The sequence below is a fragment of the Bufo gargarizans genome, chromosome 3, assembly GCF_014858855.1.
Source record: "Bufo gargarizans isolate SCDJY-AF-19 chromosome 3, ASM1485885v1, whole genome shotgun sequence".
In the NCBI taxonomy this organism is placed as follows: Eukaryota; Metazoa; Chordata; class Amphibia; order Anura; family Bufonidae; genus Bufo; species Bufo gargarizans.
In genome coordinates, this window is record NC_058082.1 from 424,167,404 (window position 1) to 424,189,694 (window position 22,291).

The 22,291-nt window shown below is 44.6% G+C and overlaps 1 protein-coding gene and 1 long non-coding RNA gene across 4 annotated transcripts in view; one reads left to right on the forward strand and one right to left on the reverse strand.

The window, feature by feature from the left end:
* Nucleotides 1–569: 569 nt before the first annotated feature.
* LOC122933448 overlaps nucleotides 570–22,291 on the forward strand; it is an 83,051-nt gene continuing 61,329 nt past the window's right edge. The window contains exon 1 of the long non-coding RNA XR_006388439.1: nucleotides 570–661. This is a non-coding gene — a long non-coding RNA (uncharacterized LOC122933448). The remainder of the gene's footprint in view (nucleotides 662–22,291) is intronic.
* Nucleotides 9,741–22,291, reverse strand: part of LOC122933447 (N-fatty-acyl-amino acid synthase/hydrolase PM20D1-like) — a 146,598-nt gene continuing 134,047 nt past the window's right edge. For all 3 annotated transcript variants that reach the window (XM_044288445.1, XM_044288446.1, XM_044288444.1), the window contains one exon: nucleotides 9,741–10,099. In XM_044288445.1, the coding sequence (XP_044144380.1) occupies nucleotides 9,970–10,099 (130 nt within the window). In that variant the 3' untranslated portion in view covers nucleotides 9,741–9,969. The remainder of the gene's footprint in view (nucleotides 10,100–22,291) is intronic.

Genomic DNA, 22,291 nt, shown 5'->3' on the forward strand with positions numbered 1-22,291 from the left:
CCCCATACACACAATGCAGTGTCCCCCTACCCCTCTATTCACACAATGCAGTGTCCCCCACCCCTCCATACACACAATGCAGTGTCCCCCACCCCTCCATACACACAATGCAGTGTCCCCCACCCCTCCATACACACAATATACACAATGCAGTGTCCCCCACCTTCCTCTTCCTGGGAAACCTAAGAGCCCAGGCAGAAGCACATGTCTTTACTCTCCAGTGTAAACAGCAGGGAGGGTGGGTCTTCCATCTGATTGGCTGTCCTGACTTGCCTTTTCCCTTTTATTGGCTGAGCTGCTTGTCCTTCATTCCTGCTCCTGGATCACAGCAATACAGTGACTGGCAGCACCTGGGTAACCCTTTCCTAATCAGAGCTCTCCTGTACACTCTTTCAGTGCAACACAGGAGCTTCTGTTTTGCACAGTCAGCCCTGTGTATGGTAATGATAGCGCTGCTGCTCTATTGACATGCTAATGAGATCGTGGCAGCCGGAGAGAGGGGGCGGGCACCAAAGGCTCTGACGTCTCATTTACAGAGCTGGGCCACTCCCTCAAGCAGGGAGAAGCTTGTAAACGAGACGTCAGTGCCAGAGAAGGGTTGATGACGTCGGGGGTCACATGACCCAAATCAGCAGTGTGGAAACAGCGCAAAATCAATAAAGTGAGTACATTAGAAATGTATCTTTAATGATGTATAAAGCAGCCCTAACATATTTTTTTAAGTCGGATAACCCCTTTAAGGACTCGGACATCAGGGCGTACAGGTACGTCCTGTGTCCGTAAGAGGGGGTTGTCCAGTCCCAAAATCAAACTTATTTTCCTGTGCTCCTAACACCCCTTACCTTCCATATGCCCCAATAGCTGTTTTTCATGTCTGAGCTTTCTTTCCCCCCGGGAAAACTATAGATTATCCTGGTAGATCTGTTTACTTTCTCCCCTTCTTGTTTTGTTGAATACATAACTTTATTGATACACAGTTTTGGCTGCACTGCACAGTGATGAGTCACAGGCTGGACACCCCCCCCCCCTCCCCCCACTGCTCTGCCTGCTGCATACACCCAGACAGGAATCTACTTCTCACTCTGTCTCCTATCAGGTATGTGCCTGTTGTGTGCCATACTGCCTGCTGAGCTGTGTATCTAAACCCTTATGCACACAACTGTATCCATTTTGCGATCCACATTTTTTGCAGTCCCATTGAGTTCTATGAATTTGAGGACCAGGCTAGGACATATTCTATATTTTCTGGAATTGACATATGGATGTGGAAAGTACACTGATGACGTCCCTGTGCTTTTCATATCCGTGTGTCAGTTCTGTGACAGATATAACATGTCCCATTCTGCTCCTGAAAATGCAGATCGAAAACCCATATAACTCAATGGGACTGCAAAAAAAAAAATCTGATTAGCACACGGACAGTATCTTTATTTAGTGGATCCGCAACTGCAGACCGCAAAAAGCCGATACAGTTGTGTGCCTGAGCCCTATCACTCATACTGAGCGCCTATAACAGTGACATTCGCAGTGCCCCCATAACAGTGACATTCACAGTGCCCCCATAACAGTGACATTCACAGTCCCCCCATAACAGTGACATTCACAGTGCATCCATAACAGTGACATCCACAGTGCCCCCATAACAGTGACATCCATAGCGCCCCCATAACAATGACATCTAGAGTGACCTATAACAGTGCCATCCAGTGTGCCCCATGTGCCATCCACAGTACCCCAGTGACATCCAGTCCCCCTATGTGCCATCCACATGGCCCCAATGTGCCATCCACAGATCTCCAGTGACAACTAGTGCCCCCATGTGCCATCAATAGTGATCCCATTGCCATCCAAAGTGCCCCATGGGCCATTCACAGTGCCCCAGTAAAAAAGGTGCCCCCATGTGCCATCCTCATTGCCCCAATGTGCCATCCACTGTGCCAGTCAGTGCCCCCAGTGATATCCACAGCATAGCAATCAGTCACATAGAATCCTAGTGCGCTTGCGCAGTGAGTGAAGACGGCCGGCCTTTTGCAGGAGGCAGTGACGTCATTCATGACGATCCGTCTCCTGCCTTAAGAAAGGAAGAGAAGAAGACAGAGACTTACCGGGAGACCAGAAAGCCCGACAGGAGCAGTCATGTGACCGGGAGGCGAATCTTTGAAAGGGGTGTGCTGTGGAAGGTAAGTACCAGACCAACATTCTTCCCTCCACAGGTTAGAATTATGCCCCAAATTTAGGGTTAGCCCGGAGAACCCCTTTAAGTTCCTGAAATATGAGACCACTCTCGTGAGCTTTTAATACAGATAATACTTATCAGTCTAGTGATTTTAAGTAGTTTGTCTGGTCAAGGTAGAACGTTGCGGCTGTCATTTGTTCTCCCAGAGGAAGAGGGGCTTGTGAACTGGACTGTGGATGAGAGTCCATCGGTATGTTTGCTAGTCGGAGTGCTTCCTGCCCCTCTTCCAAGGACCGAATACTGTGGTCTTTGCCTTCAACTTGGACTGACAGCTGAAAAGGGAAGCCCCAGCGATATTGAATCTGTATCTTATGTAGGGGCAACGTAACGGGTCGTAGCTGTCGTCTGAGCTCTAGCATGGATGGGGCAAGATCAGCAAATAGTTGAACAGTAGAGTTCATTCCTGGTAAGGGTAAGATATTCCGTGCGATAGCAAGGAGCATGTACCTAGCTTTACGGTAGTGTAATTTAAGGATGACATCACAGGGCAAGGATGGGTTTCATGGTGTAGCCAGCGCTCTATGTATGTGATCTATACATAAATTCTGAGTATCAGTTTGTGGTAGTAGAGCGTGGAATAGGTTTAGAGCCGTGTATTTTAAGACCACAATCTTCTGTGGGAAACCTCTAACATGAAGATTAGCCCGTCTTCAGCGATTTCCTAGGTCTTCTAATTTCAGTTCTAGTTGTGCCAGTTTCATCTCTTTTCATCATCTAGACGTGTTTTATCAGCATCCAGAGTATCTATTATTTCATCTGTTTTGGTCTCCATCTCGTCCACTCTTTGACCAAGATCATGCATTTGTGTGGAGATTTTTTGATACAGCAGTGTCAGGGTCCTTGAGTTTGCTGGTTCCTGATACTCTTGTTTGCTCTTGATTCATACTTCGTTCCTGGTGTAGTTTGCCTTGACATGTCTGCCGTGCATGCAGTTGCCTGGGGCAAAGTGTTGTTTTTGCGTGTGTACTGCTCCTGTTTCCTGGCCTCTCCCCAGTCTGGTGGTTATGGGGTTAAGGTGTGGATCTGGGTGTGGTCTCAGTGTCTCGGTCCTGGTGTAGTTTGCTGTGACACATCTGCCATGCATGCAGTTGCCATTGATGTCAAACTAGGGGGCCCTCGCACTGGACAGATGGATTATCCAGGAAAGGAGCAAGGCTCCAGCACCAACCAAGGCTGGAACACAAGTGACCTCAATCTCACAGCAACAGGATAAGTAGAGCTATGAGACCACACCCAGATCCACACCTTAACCCCATAACCACCAGACTGGGGAGAGGCCAGGAAACAGGAGCAGTACACACACATGCAGAAACAACACGTTGCCCCAGGCAACTACATGCACGGCAGACGTGTCACGGCAAACTACACCAGGACCGTGACACCTATTGCCTGTCTGACCACATCTCTTTGGTCCTGCACCGTTGCTCCTGGTAATGTCTCTGCCCAGCTGACTATGCTTGTACTTCTGGTACCTACTCAGGTATCTCCTGGTCCGCCCGGACCAGCTGCTACTGACTTGGGGATTGTCCCTGGCAACTACCCTAATGGCTCAAGTCTATCCTCACCACCAAAGGCTCTAGTGAAAACCAGGTAGTTGCTTAGACACGCCCCTCCAGAGTATAGCCAGCCAGTGGTACAGTGGGTTCACACCCGCTGATCCGTAACAAACAGTAGGTCACATGACAGAATTAATGTAATTATTCATTTTTGTTTATTAAATATTATTTTATATTTACATTTTTTTAATTCTTTTTACCTATAATAAAAAGCACCTGTATAATATAAATTCACAAGAAAATATACAGTGGAATTTTTCATATCCACTTCCCCACTCTCGTCCGCTTTGCTGTATCAACATTAGGTTACTTTGCATACTTTGTATCCTGTTAGGCCATGTTCACATCTCCGGTGACTATTTCCGGTAGCCTGTTCCGGCAGAGAACAGCCTGCCGGCGTTCACCGGATCCAGCATTGCCGAATTTAATAGATCACTGCAAGATCCCTTTTGACGATAATGGGATCTGCCCATTTTTTGACATAAATGCAGTGTTTTGGCTGGACAAATACTACTGCATACGTTTATCTGGTCAACAGCTGGCATTTATGCTGGATCATCTCTAAGGCTACTTTCACACTAGCGGCACTGACCTCCGGCAGGCTGTTCCGTTGAGTGAACAGCCTGCCGGATCCATTCTGCCACTAGTGACCGTGTGCCCCCTTACTGCCGATCCGTCTCCATTGACTATAATGGGGGCGGGGCGGAGTTCCGGCGGAGGCACGGTTAGAGGCTGCTGGAATTAAACTACATGTCCGACATTTATTTCGGCAGCCTCTCGCCATGCGCTGGCGTGCCTCCGCCGGAACTCCGCACTGCCCCTATTATAGTCAAACGGATTGTTTCTCCCAGACCCATTTGCACCCATCAGAGCCCAGTCTATTAACTTTAATCTCATCGCTCCAAATCACCCGTTTTCAATCTTCCACTGTTAGTACTTTTTTGCAAACTTGAGCCAAAGATTCTTATGAGGATATCGAAGTCGGGGCTTCTTCACCTTTTTTCAGGCCACCATTCCAGACTTGTATAATAGGTGTCGCATGGTGCTTGCATGGAAGTCTGTGATCTCACTATTACGAAGCATACAAGCCACCTCCACTGCTGTGTTTGTTGCGCCAAAACCGATAGACCTTGTCATGAGCCGAAATGTTGACGCCGATATTTTGCGTGGACGCCCACCTCTTGGCTTTGGAATGGATGGACGGACTTCATTTCGTATTCTTCCAACTGTCATGGCACTCACATAATGCAGTTTGGCAATTTTTTGGGCCAAGATACTGCTACCGATGAGCTGGATGGTACTGTTTCTCTTTTCTTGTGAAATCATCTTCATGGCTGCTCCTCAATTTGAACCAGTGACCTTTTGCTTGGGAATCAACCTAATAAACACACTGAGCTATTAGGGAATGTGAGAACAGGTTGTAATTGGTAGTATACAAGAAGAAAAAGATTGTTCCACCACCAGGAGCAAAACAGTAGAATCTGTATAACTAATAATACGCTAAATAGTTGCAAATCCAATTTATGTATGAGATAGCCAAGATGGTTGTCTATAAAATGATTGTAGTCTCACTTTCGAAGCTGTAGTGGATGGTGGATATGGAGCCTGAAAGTCAAAAGTTCAAAATATTGTTACCCTTTAGCTCATTAGTGTACGTTGTGTTTGGGGAAATCTGGAGAAATAAAAAAACATTTCATTATGAAACCGGAGTACCCTTTGCAGAACAAAGGATCGGGTATGTTGAACCCTTCACCTCCAACCCCCTCTCCCCATACACACACACATCTTCTGCTGGGAGAGTCGAGATAGCCCCAGCCACATTAGATTGTTTCTCACTCCTAATGTATATGGCCACCTCTAGTTCTGCCCTGGTTTCTGCTTCAGTTTGATGTGTGGGTAAATATAAATGTATTATTGGCATTTACATTCTAATTCTATTACAAGCAGAGAAAACAAAATACAAAAAGATGTTTAATTATTTTCTATTCAATATTATCTTTATTTATTGGGCTTTTGAGTTACAAAATTTCACAAAAATAATTTTAACTATTAGCTTATCTTCAAAACAGCATTCACAAAAAAAATATATTTTTTAAAACATATGCATTTTTACTGGGCCACACCTGAACTGCACCTATGTTAAAAGTGGCAAATCCAGATGGAGCCTGGTAATTAGTGACAACCAAGGTGCTGTACCTGAGGATCAAACTGCACAGGTAAGAGCACCCCGAGGCTAATCTCAGACAAGCGAGTTCACTGAGAGAAACATGCTGCTCGTGTGAGTATAATTTGTCGTCCTTAACTCTGCTCCTCTAAGGCTGGTTTCACAGGGGCGTTGCGGGAACATGTGCGTGAGAAAAAGCGGCATGTTTGGTGCCCAAACCCGAACTACTTCACAGAAGTTCAGGTTTGGGATCGGGCTTCTGTAGATTGTATTGTTTTCCCTTATTACATGGTTATAAGGGAAAATAATAGCATTCTGAATACAGAATGCATAGTACAATAGCGCTGGAGGAGTTAAAAAATAGTAAAAAAAATTTTAACTCACCTTAATCCACTTGCTCGCGTAGCCTGCATCTCTCCTGTCTCTTTCTTTGCTGATTGCAGTCAAAGGACCTGTGGTGACGTCACTCCGGTCATCACATGGTCCGTCACATGATCTTTTACCATGGTGATGGATCATATGATGACTGGAGTGACGTCACTACAGGTCCTTTGACTGCAATCAGCAAAGAAAGAGACAGGAGAGATGCCGGCTGCGCGAGCAAGTGGATTAAGGTGAGTTAAAAATGTGTTTATTTTTTTTCAACCCCTCCAGCGCTATTTTACTATGCATTGTGTATTCAGAATGCTATTATTTTCCCTTATAACCATGTTATAAGGGAAAATAATAAAATGATCGGGTCTCCATCCCGATCGTCTCCTAGCAACGGTGCGTGAAAATCGCACCACATCCGCACTTGCTTGCAGATGCTTGCGATTTGCACGCAGCCCCATTCACTTCTATGGGGCCTGTGTTGCGTGGATTATCGCACCGCAACGCACAATATAGAACATGCTGCGATTTTCATGCAACGCATAAGTGATGCGTTAAAATCACCGCTCGTGTGCACAGCCCCATAGAAATTAATGGGTCCAGATTCAGTGCGGGTGCAATGCGTTCACATCACGCATTGCACCCGAGCAGAATACTCGCCCGTGTGAAAGGGACCTAACAGGATCACAGAGCATTAGAATGATTTATAATGCTGCAAGTCCCTGCCAGACCTCAGATCTACTGAACTGTACTGACGGCATTTGTCAGAATACTGCCATAGATCCCAGGTTTGGCAGGGACACACAGCATTATAAATCATTATAATATTCTGCGATTCTGTCATAGCGGCAGAGTTCAAAATGAGAAATCAGTGACATACAGCGTGTTTCTCGCAGTGAACTCACTCGTCTGAGACTGTGGCCTAAGGCATTCAAATAAATCAGTGTTAAGCTAAATTAACCTCGTCTCTGCCTTCATAAATTCAAACTTGAAATAATGTAAAATTTTTTAATGAATATTCAAATAAATGCTTTGGCAGAATTGAATCAGAAAAATGCTAACAAGTATAGCACATGCCTAAGCATTTTAGAGTTGTTGTCAGCCTTCTAAGGCTGAATGCACACGTATGATCTATACCAGTGTGTTACCGTACTGCGGCGGCAGCAGGAAGCGCACGGCATCATAGCAACCAATGACACCGTGCGCTCCTGCTCTCAGCAGGAATCCACGGCCGTGTGCATTCGGCCTAAGGGTGTGTGCAGACAAACTGTATTTTTTTGTTGGAAAAATCTAGCACACAATCTGACCCCTGCATTTCTGTTAAAAAATTTAAATTTTTCATGCAGTGGATCCACATATAGATTTAGCCCCATTCAATGGGACTAATCTGCATTAGTGATGAGCGGTAGGGGCAATATTCGAATTCGCGATATTTCGCGAATGTTCGTCATAAATTCGCAAAGTTGCCATTATTTTCCTGATTGCGAAAATTGGCAATGTAATATCCGCGGATTGCGTACGCAATACAGGCGTGGGCCACTTTTGCTACATTTTTCAAGCTGCTAGAAGTTTCCTGAGACTGGAGAAAATGGTTGGCACTGCAGAACATTACAATAGCTTTATATGCAGATAGAGTGCTCCAATATATTTGCGATTGCTCAAATCGGCAATTAATAATGCGCATATTTTGACACAATACGTGTAAGTTCACATTTTAGCAGGTCTGAGTACATATTAGACCTCTTGCACACGACCGTATGGCTTTTTCAGTATTTTGCAGTCTGCAAAAAATACGCATGAGGGTTTGCAGAATGGAACAGCAGTACTATCCTTGTCTGTTATGCGGACAATAATACGACATGTTCTATCTTTAAAACAAAAAAATTTAAATACGGAAACGGAAGGCATACGGAGTGCCTTCCGTTTTTTTTGCGAATCTATTGAAATGAATGGTTCCATATACTGTACGCAAAAAACTGAACGGGAAAAAAAAAACGTTTGTGTGCAAGAAACCTTACTGATTGAAACATAGAAACATAGAAACATAGAATGTGTCGGCAGATAAGAACCATTTGGCCCATCTAGTCTGCCCAATATACTGAATACTATGGATAGCCCCTGGCCCTATCTTATATGAAGGATAGCCTTATGCCTATCCCATGCATGCTTAAACTCCTTCACTGTATTTGCAGCTACCACTTCTGCAGGAAGGCTATTCCATGCATCCACTACTCTCTCAGTAAAGTAATACTTCCTTATATTACTTTTAAACCTTTGCCCCTCTAATTTAAAACTGTGTCCTCTTGTGGTAGTTTTTCTTCTTTTAAATATGCTCTCCTCCTTTACCGAGTTGATTCTCTTTATGTATTTAAAAGTTTCTATCATATCCCCTCTGTCTCGTCTTTCTTCCAAGCTATACATATTAAGGTCTTTTAACCTTTCCTGGTAGATTGGTGCACTAAGTATTGTTCTGAACTTGTGACATCACAGCACTATGTCTGTAGCATGTACGTATGGACAGCAGAACCTAACACACTACCTAACACCCTGCACTGGATCTAACCTACACTGACTATCTCTATCTCCTAACTATCTGTAATATAAATATATATGTAATATATATATATATATATATATATATATATATATGCTAACTATCTAATGTAATGTTACAGCAAAGCACAGAGCACAGCAATGACACTGCTGTCTCTCTTAGAACTGCAAAAACTGCAGAAAATGTCTGCTGGGGAGTTTCTTATATAGTAAGGGGTAGGGAACTTTCCTATTGGTTGCTAGGGGTGTTGCTAAGCATTGCAGCCTTCTCATTGGCCCACAAGCAAGAAGCAGGGAGGAATCATGGGATCAGATGAAAAAAAATCTAGAATATTCACGAATACATAGCACTATATTCTAAATCTTTGCTAATTCTCAAAGTGGCGATATTCGCAATTAAAATTTGCATTTCGAATATTCGCGCCCAACACTAATCTGCATGTGGCCACCCACTGTGGTTTCCTCTCCATGTTGTGATATGATATTTATTCCTGAGCTGCACATTTCACATAAGAGTCAGTTTAACAACAACTGGAGGAGGATTAGGTGAATTTCACATGGATTTTGGCACGGAATAGGTACCGAAGTGCACATGGATAATTTGCCATGTGAACATACCTAAAAGGGTACTACTATACCTCTTTGGGGAAGGCTTTGCATATCCTGCATGCGGCTCTGAATCTACTTCTGCAGGCAGCTATATTACACTAGTGTAAAATTGTCATTAAAAACAATAGTTAGTTATATTGAGGACTCGCCTTTCCAACCTGAAAACAAGGTAGTTATTTCTATACTTATTTTTCAGGCAAAGGTTGTACTTTCACAGTGCATCAGTCATCTCAGACTTAGTAGTCATTAGTAGTCTTCACTTCAAACACGTTTATTGACACCTCATTAAACACTTCCTATTTCTGGTCAACAAATTACATTTTAAAATACAATTTAACAAAAATAACCACCCAATAATACAGCCAACCATTCAAGTATTCTGCACAATAATACCGCCAACAATACAAGTATTCTGGACAATAATACCGCCAACCATTCAAGTATTCTGGACTGTTTACTAACTGCTAGACTAATCATCATTATAGCTCATGGGTGGCTCGATGAGCAACGGGAACTTTATCAAAGTCAGCATTCTGGATCAGTTGATAGTAGAACTGCGTAAGCTGCTCTAAGCCCTCCACAGAAATGCGTTCATTTAACCCATGGATCCTGAAAAGATCAAAAGCAACTCATAGTTATAATAATGCAGACTAAATTATTTGTTACATACAACATTTAAAGTTGAGTTAGTCAAGGACAAAACACAATTCACTTTTATGAGAGCAAAGTAGGAAATAAGGATACATAAGCAACATGTGCGCACCTAAAAAGGATGAAGAAAAATGTACATTAAAAACACACAAAAATAATGTGACCCCGTAGAAGTGGCCACCTATAAAAAGCTATTTACACCAAGTTAAGAATATCATCAATTACATTAAAGCCAAAATAAATTAGTATAATGGCATTACATACAGTGCTGCCCATAATTATCCATACCCCTGGCAAATTTGGACTTAACCCCTTAAGGACCGAGGACGTACCGGTACGCCCTATTTCCCGAGTCCTTAAGGACCGAGGACGTACCGGTACGTCCTGACTTAAAATCTGAATTCCGGCGCCGCGGGGGTTAATCGAAACGGGATTTCGGCTGAAATCATTCAGCCGGCATCCCGTAACAACGCAGGGGGGGGTCATTGGACCCCCCCGTATCGGCGATCGCAGAAAACCGCAGGTCAATTCAGACCTGCGGTTTTCTGCGTTTCCGGTCCATTCGGGTGTCCTGTGACCCGATGAACCAGAAAAAGACTGCGATCGGTGGCGTAATTTTACACCACCAATCGCAGTCCGAGGATTTGCAGAGGCGGAGCTGGCCCTGGTGCTGAACGCCGCTGTCCAGGGTGCTGATTGGTGCAGGGGAGAGAGGCGCGAGATTCAAACTTCCTGCGCTCCTCTCTCCCCTCCTCTTCCTGTCCAGCACCCTGACCGTGCAGCATCGTCCAGCACCAGCTCCTGTGTCCCCCTAAATCGGCATCCATCACCCTCCTGCACCCATCGCCACCCAGGTAGGTTAGGGTCAGTGAGGGAGAGGCACCTTTAGGCAGGGATAGAAGGGAAAAGTTAGAAAAAAAAAAAAAAAAAGCACATTTATTCCAAACTTTTTTTTTTCAACTTTCAGACCCCAGACCCCCCCTGCCACTTGCCCCCCCCGCATACCCCCCACCACCAGCCCCATCCCCCCCACCAACCCCCTCCCCCCACCACCAGACCCTTCCCCCACCACCACTTTTTTTTTTTTTCTGCGTGCGCTGACTGGCCGGCACTTTTTAGCGTCCGTCCACTGTTAGCGCATCGCCCGCCCCACCACCCCACCGACCGCTGATCAGCGTTGAACCGCAGATCAGCAAGTTTGAACTTTTTTTTTTTTTTTTTTCTAACACTTTTTTTTGCCTGGACTTTTTAGTACGTGAACACCCGTGCCCCCACACACACGCACATAGAATAAAGGTTTACACGCACGCACATACACACGCACACACACACCCATGGCCCGCCGGGTGTTCTCGGCCGAGGAGGCATATGCCCAGATTGCCTCCGACTCTGAGAGCCCCAGTGAGGATGAGGATGACCCCACGTTCCTTTTGTCATCCGCATCCTCCTCATCATCATCGGATGACGATGAGCCACCAAGGCAGCGGAGACGCCGCCAGGCGGAGCCAGGGGCCACACATGCTAGGGATCCTGTGGCCCACCCTAGTACGAGCCGCCCTGGGGTTCGTACTGGTTTCCCGGCCCACCAAATAAGTTCACCGGAGCCCCCTGCCGATGAACTTAGCTGGTGTCCCCCAGTGGACTTTGAGCCAGATTCCCACAGTGGGGTTTACTGAAATAGACTTTTTTAGTTTTTTTTTCAGTAACCCACTGGTGAATTTGATGGTGGAGCAGACGAATCTGTACGCCCAACAGTTCGTCGCTCAAAACCCAGGCTCAGTTTTGGCTAGACCCGGTGGCTGGACGCCGGTCAGTGCAGCCGAAATGAGGACATTTTGGGGCCTCGTGCTGCATATGGGTCTAGTCCAAAAACCCAGTGTCAGGCAATACTGGAGTGGGGACGTCCTGTACCAGACCCCACTGTACAGTATGGTCATGATACGTCACCGGTTTGAGGCCATCCGGAAATGTCTGCATTATTCCGATAATGCAGCATGTCCACCCCGAGGTGATCCTGCCTATGACCGGCTGTACAAGATACGGCCGGTCATCGATCACTTTGGGGCCACATTTCAGCAGGCCTACGTACCTGGAAGGGAGGTCGCGGTTGATGAGTCTCTCGTTGCGTTCAAGGGGAGACTCAGTTTCCGCCAATACATTCCCACAAAGCGGGCGAGGTATGGCGTGAAGCTATACAAAATTTGTGAGAGTACCTCAGGGTACACTTACAAATTTCGTGTGTACGAGGGGCGAGATTCCCGGATTCAACCACCAGAATGTCCCCCCACTCTGGGTGTTACCGGGAAACTCGTGTGGGACCTTATGTACCCACTGCTGGATAAGGGTTACCACTTGTACGTGGACAACTTTTATACCAGCATTCCCTTGTTCAGGTCCCTTGCCGCCAGATCCACGTTCGCTTGTGGGACCGTGCGGAAAAATCAACGCGGCCTCCCTGCCTACCCCCTCCAGGTACCTATCCCCAGGGGTGAGACCCGTGCACTTACCAGTGGAAACCTGTTGCTGGTCAGGTATAAGGACAAGAGGGATGTCCTTATGCTGTCCACAATCCACGGTAACAGCACCACCCCAGTCCCTGTGCGAGGTACCGCGGCAACGGTCCTCAAGCCCGATTGTATCGTCGACTACAATCGGTATATGGGAGGAGTTGATCTCTCTGATCAAGTCCTCACGCCATATAACGCCATGCGCAAAACCCGGGCATGGTACAAAAAAGTTGCGGTCTACATGGTGCAGGTTGCCATGTACAACTCTTTTGTACTATCCCGAAGCGCTGGCAGCACAGGGACATTCCTCCAATTCTATGAGGCAGTCCTCAAAGACCTGATCTTTTCGGACCGGGAAAGAGCAGGCCGGAGTACCTCGGGAACTGGAGGCGCCCGGATCGTCCCTGGCCAACACTTTCCAGGTGTGGTCCCCCATACTGGAAAGAAGGGACGAACCCAAAAAAAGTGCAGAGTGTGTCACAAGAGGGGGATACGGAAGGACACCACAACTCAATGTGACACGTGCCCCGATCATCCGGGCCTCTGCATTATCGATTGCTTCAGGGAGTATCACACTTCCATGGAGTACTAAATTTTTATAATCCCCAACAGTTCACTAGAGAACATAAAACACTATGGCTCTCAGACTTTGGAGACACGAAAACAAATTTTCTTTCCCCAAAAAATATTAGTTTTAGTGCAGGCATCCTCAAACTGCGGCCCTCCAGATGTTGTAAAACTATAACTCCCAGCATGCCCAGACAACCTACAGCCATCATCAGGGCATGGTGGGAATTGTAGTTTTACAACATCTGGAGGGCCGTAGTTTTAGGATGCCTGCTTAGTGTCTCCAAAGTCTGAGAGCCATACATATTGGGCATCGTCGCGTGCGTAAAAGTCGTCGCTATAAAAATAACTTTTTACCAAACGCCTCGGATGAACGGTGTTAAAAATATAAAATAAAAACGGTGCCAAAACACCTATTTTTGGGCAAAATTTAAATTTAAATCCATTTTGCCGGTAATAAAGCAAGGGTTAACAGCCAAACAAAACTAAACATTTATTGCCCCAATTCTGTAGTTTGCAGAAACACCCCATATGTGGTCGTAAATGGCTATATAGCCGCACGGCAGGGCATAGAACGAAAGGAACTCCATACCGTTTCTTGAAGGCAGATTTTGATGGACAGTTTTTTTTTTTTACACCATGTCCCATTAGAAGCCCCCCCTGATGTAGCCTAGACTAGAAACTCCAAAAAAGTGACCCCATCTAAGAAACTACACCCCTCAAGGTATTCAAAAATTACTTTACAAACTATGTTAACCCTTTAGGTGTTCCACAAAACTAAATAGCGAATGTAGAAACAATTTTAGAATTAAATTTTTTTGTTACATTGCCTCAAAAAAGAGTAATATAGAGCAACCAAAAATCTAATTTACCCCAAAAATTGTCCCAAAACAACAACCACCTTATCCCGTAGTTTCCTAGATGGGGTCACTTTTATGGAGTTTCTACTCTAGGGGTGCATCAGGGGGCTTGAAAGGGTACATGGTGTAAATAAACCAGTCCAGCAAAATCTGCCTTCCAAAAACCGTATGGCGTTCCCCTTCTTCTATGTCCTGCCGTTTAGCCAAACAGTAGTTTACGACCACATTTGGGGTGTTTTTGCAAACTACAGAATCAGGGCAACCCATTTTGAGTTTTGTTTGGCAGTTAACCCTTGTTTTACTCCTGGAAAAAACTGATTATATTGGAAAATTTTCCAAAAAATAGAAATTTCTAAATTGTTTCTCCATCTGCCATTAACTCTTGTGGAACACCTAAAGGGTTAACAAAGTTTGTAAACCCAGTTTTGAATACCTTGAGGGGTGTACTTTCTTAGATGGAGTCACTTTTTTGAAATTTCTATTCTAGGGGTGCAACAGGGGGCTTCAAATGGGACATGGTATAAACAAAACCAGTCCTGCAAAATCTGCCTTCCAAAACCCATATGGTGTTCCCCTCCTTCTATGTGCTACCGTTCGGCCAAACAGTAGTTTACAACCACATATGGGGTGTTTTTGCAAACTACAGAATCAGGGCAACCCATTTTGAGTGTTGTTTGGCAGTTAACCCTTGTTTTACTCCTGGAAAAAATTGATTATATTGGAAAAGTTTCCAAAAAATAGAAATTTCAAAATTGTTTCTCCATCTGCCATTAACTCTTGTGGAACACCTAAAGGGTTAACAAAGTTTGTAAACCCAGTTTTGAATACCTTGAGGGGTGTACTTTCTTAGATGGAGTCACTTTTTTGAAATTTCTATTCTAGGGGTGCAACAGGGGGCTTCAAATGGGACATGGTATAAACAAAACCAGTCCTGCAAAATCTGCCTTCCAAAACCCATATGGTGTTCCCCTCCTTCTATGTGCTACCGTTCGGCCAAACAGTAGTTTACGACCACATATGGGGTGTTTTTGCAAACTACAGAATCAGGGCAACCCATTTTGAGTGTTGTTTGGCAGTTAACCCTTGTTTTACTCCTGGAAAAAATTGATTATATTGGAAAATTTTCCAAAAAATAGAAATTTCAAAATTGTTTCTCCATCTGCCATTAACTCTTGTGGAACACCTAAAGGGTTAACAAAGTTTGTAAACCCAGTTTTGAATACCTTGAGGGGTGTACTTTCTTAGATGGAGTCACTTTTTTGAAATTTCTATTCTAGGGGTGCAACAGGGGGCTTCAAATGGGACATGGTATAAACAAAACCAGTCCAGCAAAATCTGCCTTCCAAAACCCATATGGTGTTCCCCTCCTTCTATGTGCTCCCGTTCGGCCAAATAGTAGTTTACGACCACATATGGGGTGTTTCTGTAAACTACAGAATCAGGGCAACCCATTTTGAGTGTTGTTTGGCAGTTAACCCTTGTTTTACTCCTGGAAAAAATTGATTATATTGGAAAATTTTCCAAAAAATAGAAATTTCAAAATTGTTTCTCCATCTGCCATTAACTCTTGTGGAACACCTAAAGGGTTAACAAAGTTTGTAAACCCAGTTTTGAATACCTTGAGGGGTGTACTTTCTTAGATGGAGTCACTTTTTTGAAATTTCTATTCTAGGGGTGCAACAGGGGGCTTCAAATGGGACATGGTATAAACAAAACCAGTCCTGCAAAATCTGCCTTCCAAAACCCATATGGTGTTCCCCTCCTTCTATGTGCTACCGTTCGGCCAAACAGTAGTTTACAACCACATATGGGGTGTTTCTGCAAACTACAGAATCAGGGCAACCCATTTTGAGTGTTGTTTGGCAGTTAACCCTTGTTTTACTCCTGGAAAAAATTGATTATATTGGAAAATTTTCCAAAAAATAGAAATTTCAAAATTGTTTCTCCATCTGCCATCAACTCTTGTGGAAGACCTAAAGGGTTAATAAAGTTTGAAAAAACAGTTTTGAATACCTTGAGGGGTGTAGTTTCTAGAATGGGGTCATTTTTGGGAGGTTTCTATTATCTAAGCCTCACAATATGACTGCAAACCTGAACTGGTCCATAAAAAGTGGGATTTTGAAGATTTCTCAAAAATTTCAAAATTTGCTTCTAAACTTCTAAGCCTTGTAACATCCCCAAAAAATAAAATATCATTCCCAAAATGCTACAAACATGAAGTAGACATATGGGGAATGTAAAGTCATCACAATTTTTGGGGGTATTACTATGTATTACAGAAGTAGAGAAACTGAAACTTTGAAATTTGCTAATTTTTCAAAATTTTTGGTAAAAAATGTATTTTTTTATGCAAAAAAATTAACTTTTTTGACCCAATTTTAGCAGTGTCATGAAGTACAATATGTGACGAAAAAACAATCTCAGAACGGCCTGGGTAAGTCGAAGCGTTTTAAAGTTATGAGCACTTAAAGTGACACTGGTCAGATTTGCAAAAAATGGCCTGGTCCTTAAGGTGAAAATGAGCCTGGTCCTTAAGGGGTTAAAGTTACTTTTATTCAACCAGCAAGTAATTTTTTGACGGGAAATGACATCGGTGTCTCCCAAAAGATAATAAGACGATGTACAAGAGGCATTATTGTGGAAAAAAACCATTTCTCAGCTTTTATTTACATTTGAGCAAAAAATACAAGATGTTCCGCACTGTGAAAAATCTCAGAGGACATGGTCGGAAGCCAAAAGTGACACCTGTGCTGGCCAGGAGGATAGTTAGAGAGGTGAAAAAGAATCCAAGGATCACCACCAAGGCCACCCTGGTGAATCTGGGCTCTGCTGGTGGCAATGTCTCAAGGCAGACAATCCACACTGCTGGGTTCCACGGATGCAGACCAGGCACACAAAAACTCGCTTGGCCTTTGCAAAAGCGCATCTGGACAAAGAAGGAGACTTCTGGTCTTCTGTGTTATGGTCAGATGAAACAAAAATTGAATTGTTTGGCCACAATGATGTTTTCTTCATTTGGCGTAAAAAAAAGGAGAAGCCTTCAACCCAAAGAACACTATCCCCACTGTCAAACATGGTGGTGGGAACCTAATGCTTTGGGGGTGTTTTTCAGCCAATGGACCAGGGAACCTAATCACTGTAAACGGCATCGTGATATAAGAGCAATACATGAGGATTCTCAACGACAACATCAGGCAGTCTGCAGAGAAACTTGGCCTTGGGCACTAGTGGACATTTCAGCATGACAATGACCCAAAACACACAGCAAAAATGGTGAAGAAATGGTTAGCAGACAACAACATTAACGTTTTGGAGTGGCCCAGCCAGAGTCCAGACTTGAATCCAATTGAGAATCTGTGGAGGGAGCTGGGAGCTAAAGATCAGGGTGATGGCAAGAAGACCCTCCAACCTGAAAGATTTGGAGCTCATTGCTAAAGATGAATGGGCAAAAATACCTGTGGAGACATGCAAAAAGCTGGTCTGCAATTATAGGAAGCGTTTGATTGCTGTAATAGCCAATAAAGGCTTTTTTATTGATTATTGAGAAGGGTATGAATAATTTTGAACTGGACACTTTTTGCTAAAATGTAAATAAAAGCTGAGACATGTTTTTTTTCCCCACAATAATGCTTCCTGTAACATCGTATTATTATCTTTTGGGAGACACCTATGTCATTCCCCGTCAAAAAATTACTTGGTGGTTGAATAAAAGTAACTTTAAGTCAAAATTTGCCAGGAGTATGAATAATTATGGGCAGCACTGTATAAATTTGAACTGAATCAAAAGTGCTCAGATTGCCCTGAAAAGTTGTGGGGTCCCTAGGACTGTACATAACTAGTTTAAAGCTCTTTAATGCTAGGACAGCAATAAATCTTAAAGTGATAGTGACATAAATGGCTATTAAATGGCTATGGGTAAACGCATGGTTGGCGGTGACAACAAACAGCCTGTCAAATTTGTTATTTCCATTTCATCCACCATGACGGCCCACAATGAGATTGACCCTTGACCTCTGTAGGGGCAGGAACATATGAAGAGAGTTTAAATTCCCCACACCCCTCCACCTCCTCAGTGCTTTCCTGCCCCTACAGGGGCCAACATGTGGAGAGAGCCCTCCAATCAGGGGGGTAGTAACTTTATTCTCTTTCAGGAATCTCCTGCTGTCCTCCCGAGGCATGGGCTAAGGGTGGACAGCATGGAGCAACAAGGACCCTCGTCTCGGCTTATGCTGAGGCCTGCTGTCCTTTCTTACCTCTGGACCTCCTTCCTTCTATCCGGGAAGCAGTCTGGGGTGCCGGCTTCACGAGGGTGCCTCACGCACTGCGCTTGGCATCCTCCTTCACTGTTTGTCATGTGACCGGCTGGGGGAGTAGGTGTGGCGCATGGAGCGCTTTTTAGGAGGCAGGCCGTGCGGCGCATGGAGCTTAAAGAAGACTGGTGCGACGCCGGCACACGCCGATGACCTGTGGGCGCAGCTGAATGATGTCAGACGCCGGCAGTAATTTAAAATAATCGCGGTTCCAGCAGCCCTCACCTGCAAGCACCACGATGTCTGAAGCACCTACTACCCGAGAGGAAGCCACCGATCTTTCGGCCATCAGTACCGTGAATATTTCAAAATCTATTCTCTTAAAGTTCAGATGCTAATTGTGGTATATCTGGTTGCTCTCTCACTTCCAGGGCACTAAAGAGTCTAAATCTAAAGTGAGACTCCTAAAATGCAATGCGTGTTCCAAAAGGCTCCCTGAAAATTACAAAAAAAAGGCTGTGCAGATCCTGCACGGCAGAAATGTGGGAAGAAGAACAACCAGATATTCTAACAGAAATGAAATCTTTCATTTTGGGCGAGATTAAATCTTCTTTGGCCACTATGTCAGCCCTTAGTAGGAATTACTAAGGGCTGTTAAGTCCACAATGGAAATTGAGGATACCCCTAAGCCCCGTACTGTCCAAGACGAAATGTTCGGGGGTCTTAGATCAAAAACTTCCTATAAACGAAAACATACGGGAAATGATCATGGAAGAGTGGTCGGATCCAGAGAAGAGGCTAGGGGTCCCCAAAGAGTTTAGAAATAGACTCTGCTTTGACCCAACGGAATGCAAATTATTTAATGAGACCCCTAAGGTTGACATACAGGTAGCCAAGGTGGTAAAGAGAACCGCTCTACCTTTTGAGGACTCCTCTCAGCTGGGTGATCCGATGGATCGAAAAGCGGATGGGCTCCTGAAAAGATCCTGGGAGTCAGCAATGTTCGGAGTTAAAACAAATATTGCAGCAACATCCGTAGCCAGGGCCATGTATATATGACATGGGGAACTCGACGAACACCTAAAAAATAAAACTTTCAGAGAAGAGATTAGGGATTCTATCTCACTCCTTCGATCCGCCACAGCAGCTAACGCGGAATCCATCCGTTTTTCAGCCAAAGACGCTGCTCTCTCTAATGCAGTTCAGGCGGGCACTATGGATGAAAGGCTGGTCAGGGGACAAAGCATCCAAAGCCAAGCTCTGCTCTATCCCATCTTCATGGGAATTTGTTTACAGGCCCACTCTAGATAAAATTCTAGAAAGAGCAGCTGATAAGAAAAACGGTTTCCCGGAAGATAACGAAACTAAAAAGAAGCCCTTTCATCAGTTTCAGCCCCAACAAAGATCTTACTGGGGTAAAGGAAAGACCGGCAGATGGAGCTACCCTAAAGGGGGAAGAGGGGGAGGCTTCATCCTCAATCCCCAAAACAGACAGACCAAACAACAATGACGCCAGAGTAGGGGGCAGACTGATGGGTTTTCTATCTTCATGGGAACAAATCGCCTCAAATCCCTGGGTTCTAAACGTAATCTCCCAGGGTTACAAGATAGAATTCACATCAGTCCCCCCAAGAAGATTCTGTATCTCGGCCCAGAACAGAACTTCCAAAGATATGGCAGGGTGTCCGAGACCTTCTAGATCTAGGCGTAATTCAAAAGGTCCCAGTACTAGAAGAGAGGAGAGGATTCTATTCCAACCTCTTTCTAGTAAAAAAAAACCAGACCAGTCCTTTCGAACCATAAAAAATGTAAAGCCTAAACAGATCCATTCTGTACAGGAAGTTCAGGATGGAAACCATCTTATCCACAATTCCTCTGATCCAAAAAGGGGCGTTTATGTCGTCAATCGATCTCAAAGACGCATATTACCATATCCCTATTCATCATCTCTCTCAAAAATATTTACGGTTCGAACTGAAGGGGGTGGACGGTTTGATCCACCACTTTCAGTACGTCGCCCTTCCTTTCGGCATCTCCTCGGCACCCAGAATTTTTACAAAGATCGTGGTAGAGATGGTGGCTTATCTCCGCCAAGAGGGTATAACAATTATCCCATACCTCGACGATTTCCTAATTCTGGGCAGAACAGAAGTATAAAACCTATCCGCAACTCAAAGGTTTTCAGAGATTCTAAGAATTCTTGGTTGGATTATAAACATAAAGAAATCCACACTTATTCCATCCAGAAGAATAAGGTTCCTAGGTGTAGAACTGGACTCAACCTTACTAAAAACCTTTCTTCATCAGGACAAAACAGCAGCACTGATAGAGAAAATCAGGATGTTTCAGAGTTCTCACAGATGCTCCATCAGTAAAGCCATGAGTTTACTAGGAAGCCTAACCGCCTGCATACCCTCGGTCCCCTGGTGCCAAAGCTGCACGAGGATAATCAAAAGTTGGATTCCAAGAGAATGGGATGGAAAACAGGTAAAGACAGAAGAATTTGGATACCACAGTCTGTGAAAACGGATCTCAATTGGTGGAGGGAAAAAAGAAGACTAGTTGGAGGTCTACAGTGGCGGATCCATCCGGCCGTTCAGGTAATAACGGATGCAAGTCTCGAGGGCTGGGGAGCCAAAATAGGAGACCATCTGCTGCAAGGTACTTGGCCACAAGACATAAAATGAAGGTCATCCAATTACAGAGAACTGTACGCTGTCCTCGAGGCGATAACAAAAGGAGAAGACCTGTTAAAGGGTCAACACTTAAAGATACTATCTGACAATACCACAACGGTGGCATATTTGAGGCACCAAGGAGGGACAAAGTCACACTTTCTTGGAGGAGTGGCAAAAAGAATCTTCTCTTGGGCAGAAAAGAACACCTTGTCGCTCTCCACTGTCCACTTAAAAGGATGCGAAAACACAGTGGCAGACTACCTGAGCAGAGAAAGAATAGATTCAGGAGAACAGGGAAATCTTCCAGAAGATATCCGAAAGATGGGGTCAGCCCGAAATAGACTTATTCGCTTTCAGACGAAATGCTCAGGTAGAGCTATTTTGCTCCCTAAATCTAGAGGACAGACCTTGGGCAATAGGCGCCCTGTCAATACACTGGAGATGGAAACTAGCATACGCATTTCCTCCAATACCTCTAATACCTCGAGTCATCCAGAAGTTCCTAGGAAAACCAACCACTCTCATCCTGATAGCCCCCCTATGGCCAAAGAGGAGTTGGTTTTCTACTCTGAAACAACTGTCGCTGGAAGATCCTTGGGAGATCCCCTTTCAGAGAGACATGCTAGTCCAGGGCCCTCTTCTACATCCCGACCCAAAAATATTCAGACTAGCCGTTTGGATCCTGAGAGCGAGACCTTAAAAAGTAAGGGCCTTTCAGATAGAGTGATTCTCACACTCAGGGCCAGTAGGAAAAAAGTTACATCTTCCATCTACCTAAAAATCTGGAAAAAATACTGCTCTTGGTTAGGGGTGGATCACCCGGACACCTCCTCTCCTCCCATCAATAAAATTCTAGACTTCCTTCAGAATGGCTTGGAATTAGGATTGAGACCTAGTACCCTGAAAGTACAAATATCTGCTCTCAGCACCTTCTACGACTGCAGCCTAGCCAATCACAGATGGGTCAGGAGATTCATCAGAACAGCAACCAGATTAAGACCCACTCTAAAATCTAGGGCTCCAACTTGGGACCTAAACATCGTTCTAGATGGTTTAACAAAACCTCCCTTTGTACCGCTGTCAGATATTTCTTTAAAGCACCTTTCCCGAAAAGCTGCTTTCCTGATAGCAATAACCTCAGCCAGACGTATTGGAGAACTTCAAGCCCATTCCTGCAAGGAACCATATCTCCAAATCAACGAAGATCACATTCGTCTGATGCTCGACCCAGGTTTCCTCCCTAAGGTGGTCTCATCCTTCCACCGGGACCAGGAAATATTCCTACCCT